The sequence below is a fragment of the Ipomoea triloba genome, chromosome 10 (assembly GCF_003576645.1).
Source record: "Ipomoea triloba cultivar NCNSP0323 chromosome 10, ASM357664v1".
NCBI lineage: Eukaryota > Viridiplantae > Streptophyta > Magnoliopsida > Solanales > Convolvulaceae > Ipomoea > Ipomoea triloba.
The window spans coordinates 15,766,290-15,770,674 of record NC_044925.1 but is presented as its reverse complement, the minus strand read 5'-3'; the positions used below and the strand labels follow the sequence as shown (position 1 = coordinate 15,770,674).

At 34.4% G+C, this 4,385-nt stretch overlaps 1 protein-coding gene across 1 annotated transcript; it reads left to right on the top strand.

Moving 5' to 3' along the window:
• The first annotated feature begins 1,185 nt into the window (after window positions 1–1,185).
• On the top strand, window positions 1,186–3,314 carry LOC116033200. Its single transcript, XM_031275958.1, has 6 exons — window positions 1,186–1,407; window positions 1,485–1,808; window positions 1,938–2,185; window positions 2,311–2,392; window positions 2,542–2,891; window positions 2,972–3,314. The coding sequence occupies exons 1-6, from the start codon at window positions 1,186–1,188 to the stop codon at window positions 3,312–3,314; spliced, it is 1,569 nt and encodes a 522-aa protein (XP_031131818.1).
• Window positions 3,315–4,385: the final 1,071 nt, after the last annotated feature.

The following is a 4,385-nucleotide window of genomic DNA, read 5'->3' as shown; positions in this document are numbered from 1 at the left end:
ATGAAGTCAAGGCTCATTTGATACGCCGTGGTTTTAAAGAAGGGTACAGTAGATGGATATGGCATGGTGAAAGCTTACTTCCTAGTACTAGTGCAAGAAAGGAAACTCATCATATAAATAGTGAAACTCATGCACACACTGAAACTCAAGCAAATAGTCAAAGGTCCTGTTAGGTAAATGGATGTTAGCTGATTGGGTTGGCTGTTTGGGTTAGAAGGTATGATTTGTTGATAACATTGGCTGATTGTAGAAAGTTGTTTGATAAATTAGCTGTTAGCTGATGGCTGTTTGGTATAATTTCTTTTCTCAAAAAGCTATTTGAAAATGCTACTTTGAGTAGCCTTTTGAATTTTAGCATTTTGGAGTTACAAAAAGCTTATTATTTACCAACTAATAGTGGTCAAATAAGCCAAAATTGGCTGATAGGCTATTTACCAAACAGGGCCAAAGTCATGAAGATAATGAGAAGAATAACGCATCTCATGTTAGCAATGATGAGGATGATGAAGATAATGACCGAATAAATGAAATGATGCGTGATGTGCAGGAAGATTTTAGTGAAATGCCTCCTAAACTTAAAAGTTTTTTTGAAAATGCTGAAAAACCTTTGTTCCTTAGAAGTACTAAATTTACTAAGTTAGAACTACTAAAAGGCATGCTTCCTGGTGACAATGAACTCCCCAATTTAACTTACGAAGCAAAAAATATGTTGTGTCCGTTCGGTATGGACATTGAGAGGATACATGTATGTCTAAATGATTGTATTTTGTATAGGAAAGAATACAAAGACTTGCATGTGTGTCCAAAGTGTGGAGCATCACGTTATAAAAACAAAGATGCGTGTAGAATAAGAAAGGTCCCCCAGCCAAAGTATTATGTTATTTACCCATAATACCAAGATTTAAACGCATGTTTGCTAATCCTTGGGAGACAAAAAATTTGCAATGGCATGCTATTTGGAGAAAAGAAGATGAAAAACTTAGACATCCAGTTGATTCACCTCAATGGAGGAATATTGATAGGAGGTGACCTAATTTCGATATTGAAAATAGAAATCTTAGACTTGGTTTGTGTACTGATGGAATGAATCCTCATGGTAACATGAGCAGTCGACATAGTACTTGGCCTGTTGTTTTAGTAGTTTATAATCTTCTACACTGGTTGTGTATGAAACGAAAATACACCATGTTGTCATTGTTGATATCAGGGCTTAAACAACCAGGAAATGACATTGATGTATATCTAGCACCGCTTGTTGAGGATTTAAAGATGTTGTGGAATGAAGGTGTGTCGTTGCATGATGCTTATAGTCGAAGCAGCTTTACCTTACGTGCAATGATCTTTTGCACAATTAATGATTTCCCAGCATATGGTAACCTATCGGGTTATACTACTAAAGGAGCTAAGGCATGTCCTATTTTTGAAGATGAAACTCCCAGTCTATGGTTGAGTAATAGTAAAAAGAATGTGTTCATGAGCCACAGGATATTTCTCCCTATCGGAAGAAGAAAAAGGCTTTCAATGAAAAATCTAAGACTCGAGTAGCTCGTTTGCCTTTATCTGGACATGCGATTTATGAACGTGTTAAGAATGTTGATGTTGATTTTGGTAAGACTTGTAAGACTACTCAAAAGAGTCTTTGGAAGAAGAGGTCTATATTTTGGAATCTACCATATTGGGAGCATTTATCCGTTAGACACTGTCTTGATGTTATGCATGTTGAGAAAAATGTTTGTGACAGTATTATTGGGACACTATTGAACATTCAAGGAAAGACGAAATATGGTGTTAAGGCTAGAAAGGATATGGTTGAAATGGGAGTGCGGGATAAGTTAGCACTACAAGAATCAGGAAAACAAACATACTTACCTCCAACTTGTCATACGTTATCCAAAATGTAGAAAACAAGTATTTGTTCCTGTTTAAATGGTGTCAAGGTTCCTTCTGGTTATTCATCGAATATTAAGAAACTTGTGTCGGTTATGGACCTTAAAGTGATTGGCATGAAGTCTCATGACTGTCATGTATTAATGCAGCACATGTTACCTATTGCAATTCGAGACATCTTACCGAAACATGTTAGAGTGGCTATAACAAAACTGTGTTTCTTTTTCAATGCTATTTCCAGTAAAGTTATTGATCTAGATGTGTTAGATGATTTGCATGCTAATGTGGTTATTACTTTGTATCAATTGAAATGTATTTCCCCCCATCTTTTTTTGATATTATGGTGCACTTGATTGTTCATTTGGTGAGATAAATTAAGATGTGTGGTCCAATTTTTATGATATACATGTATCCGTTTGAAAGATATATGGGAATATTGAAAGGATATGTGAGAAATCGGTATCGACCTGAAGGGAGTATAATTGAAGGTTATGGTGCTGAAGAGGTCATTGATTTTTGTACTGAGTATTTAGCTAATGTTGAGTCTATTGGTGTTCCTAAGTCTCGTCATGAAGGAAGACTCACAAAACACTTTATCCACCTATGCATTTGCGAGATAAGGCACATCATCTCATATTGCAACATCTTTTTTAGGTCCATCCATACTTGGACCAACACATGTCCCTAATAAGACAACAAAATCCTTTAAAGGGTGAAAGATGGGTGGTCATTGAACACACTCGCACATTCATAAGATGGTTCAAAGATACAGTGATGAAAGAGTTAGCTCAAGTGCCAAATACTATTAGTGAAACCATCAAATGGTTAGCATATGGACCCGGTATACTAGTGAGCTATTATGAAGGTTATGACATAAATGGATATACATTTTACACCAAACGACAAGATGAAAAGAGTGTGGTGCAAATTAGTGGGGTTACACTAATAGCATTATCAAAAGATTATTCAAGTGCTAAAGATACTAAACCGATTGATGTTGCTATGTCTTATTATGGTGTGATTGGAGAAATTTGGGATCTTAATTGATTACAAAGTGTTTAAAATTTCCTCTATTTCGATGTAGTTGGGTTGATAATAGAAGAGGTGTTCGGTTAGATGAATTGGGTTTTACTTTGGTTGATTTTGAACGGTTGGGTTATCATGATGAACCATGCATACTTGCATCTCAAGCAAAACAAGTGTTTTATGTTTCTAATCCTATTGATAAGAAGTGGTCAATTGTTTTACAAGGCAAAAGATCTATTGTTGGTGTTGGTGATGTTGTGGATGAAGAAGACTATGATCATTTTGATGAAACTCCTCCATTTTCTATTGGTGTTCAGTCTTTAGAAGAAGATAACTTTGAAATAAGTTACATGCGTAGCGATCATGAAGAAGGATTGTGGGCTGACAATCGGACATCATAATTTTTTGGTGATGTTATTAAATAACTTTTTTAAGAGTGTTTTATTCTAGTTGAAATGCAATATAACATGTTATTAAATAACTTTTTTAAGAGTCTTTTATTCTAGTTGAAATGCAATATAACATGTTTACTAATAATTTTTTTTTTGTGCAGGTATATATAGATAACCATGACTGATCAATCTACATCTACTCCTCCAGACCCTCCTTCTGCTACTGAACGTAAAAAAAAGAGGTCCTACAACATGCAAAAAATTGAAAAAAAATAAGGCTAATAGTGATCAACTTTCAATTGAGTTTGATGAGTGATATCTACTATTTTGTACAATAATTCACCCTTTATTTTAGTTGTTTTGATGCTTATTTTCTTTATCCTAGTGAAATTGATAATTGTTTGTGTGTTATATTGTCCCAAGGGTTTAATTGTCCACATGGAGCAGCAAAGGAAGAATTTTGGAACATTTTGGGCAAGTTTTGGAAGCAAAGGAAATTACCTAATCACAAAAGGAAACAAGAATAAGAATTGGAAAAGAATTGGAAGTTGCCTAATGGGCCAAAGCCCATCTGTCTCCTATTTATACTACAATTTTCTGCTATTTTACTGGGTTTGCTTACAGAGTTCCCAACCCTAGCTAGTTAGTTTTAGTTTATTTTTCATCTTCTCTTTATATTTCCCTAGCATAGTTTAGATTGGTTATATATTAGATTATTTTATTTCAAGCTTGGAATCTCGGATTGAAATTGGATTTGTTCTTCATCAGTAAAGTTTTCTTATTCCTTTATTTACTTTCTTCTCAGATTTCTTGCAATGTTTATGGTTATTTATTATTGCTTTGTTTTGTTTACTTTTATGATGCATGAGTAGTTAGCTTTTGGGTTTGGATAAGGGTCCTATTGCTATTCTTGATGCTAGATTTATGATTATTGCATAAAGGGAAATAATTGTTTACCTAGGGTTTATGTTTGAGTTGGATTATATTTTCCTCTTATTGATAATTGATGCGCAGCTTTTATTGATTTGTTTTGGAGAGGATTTCATCACAACGAAAGTTGGGTGAAAGACTCAGCCTAAC

Excerpts from the sequence above, each read along its gene's own strand:
- LOC116033200 (XM_031275958.1), top strand. The coding sequence starts at position 1,186 with ATGTTGTCATTGTTGATATCAGGGCTTAAACAACCAGGAAATGACATT. Across the intron at positions 1,408-1,484 it reads ATACTACTAAAGGAGCTAAG|GATATTTCTCCCTATCGGAA; the intron begins GCATGTCCTATT and ends CATGAGCCACAG. Across the intron at positions 2,186-2,310 it reads GCTAATGTGGTTATTACTTT|ATATATGGGAATATTGAAAG; the intron begins GTATCAATTGAA and ends TCCGTTTGAAAG.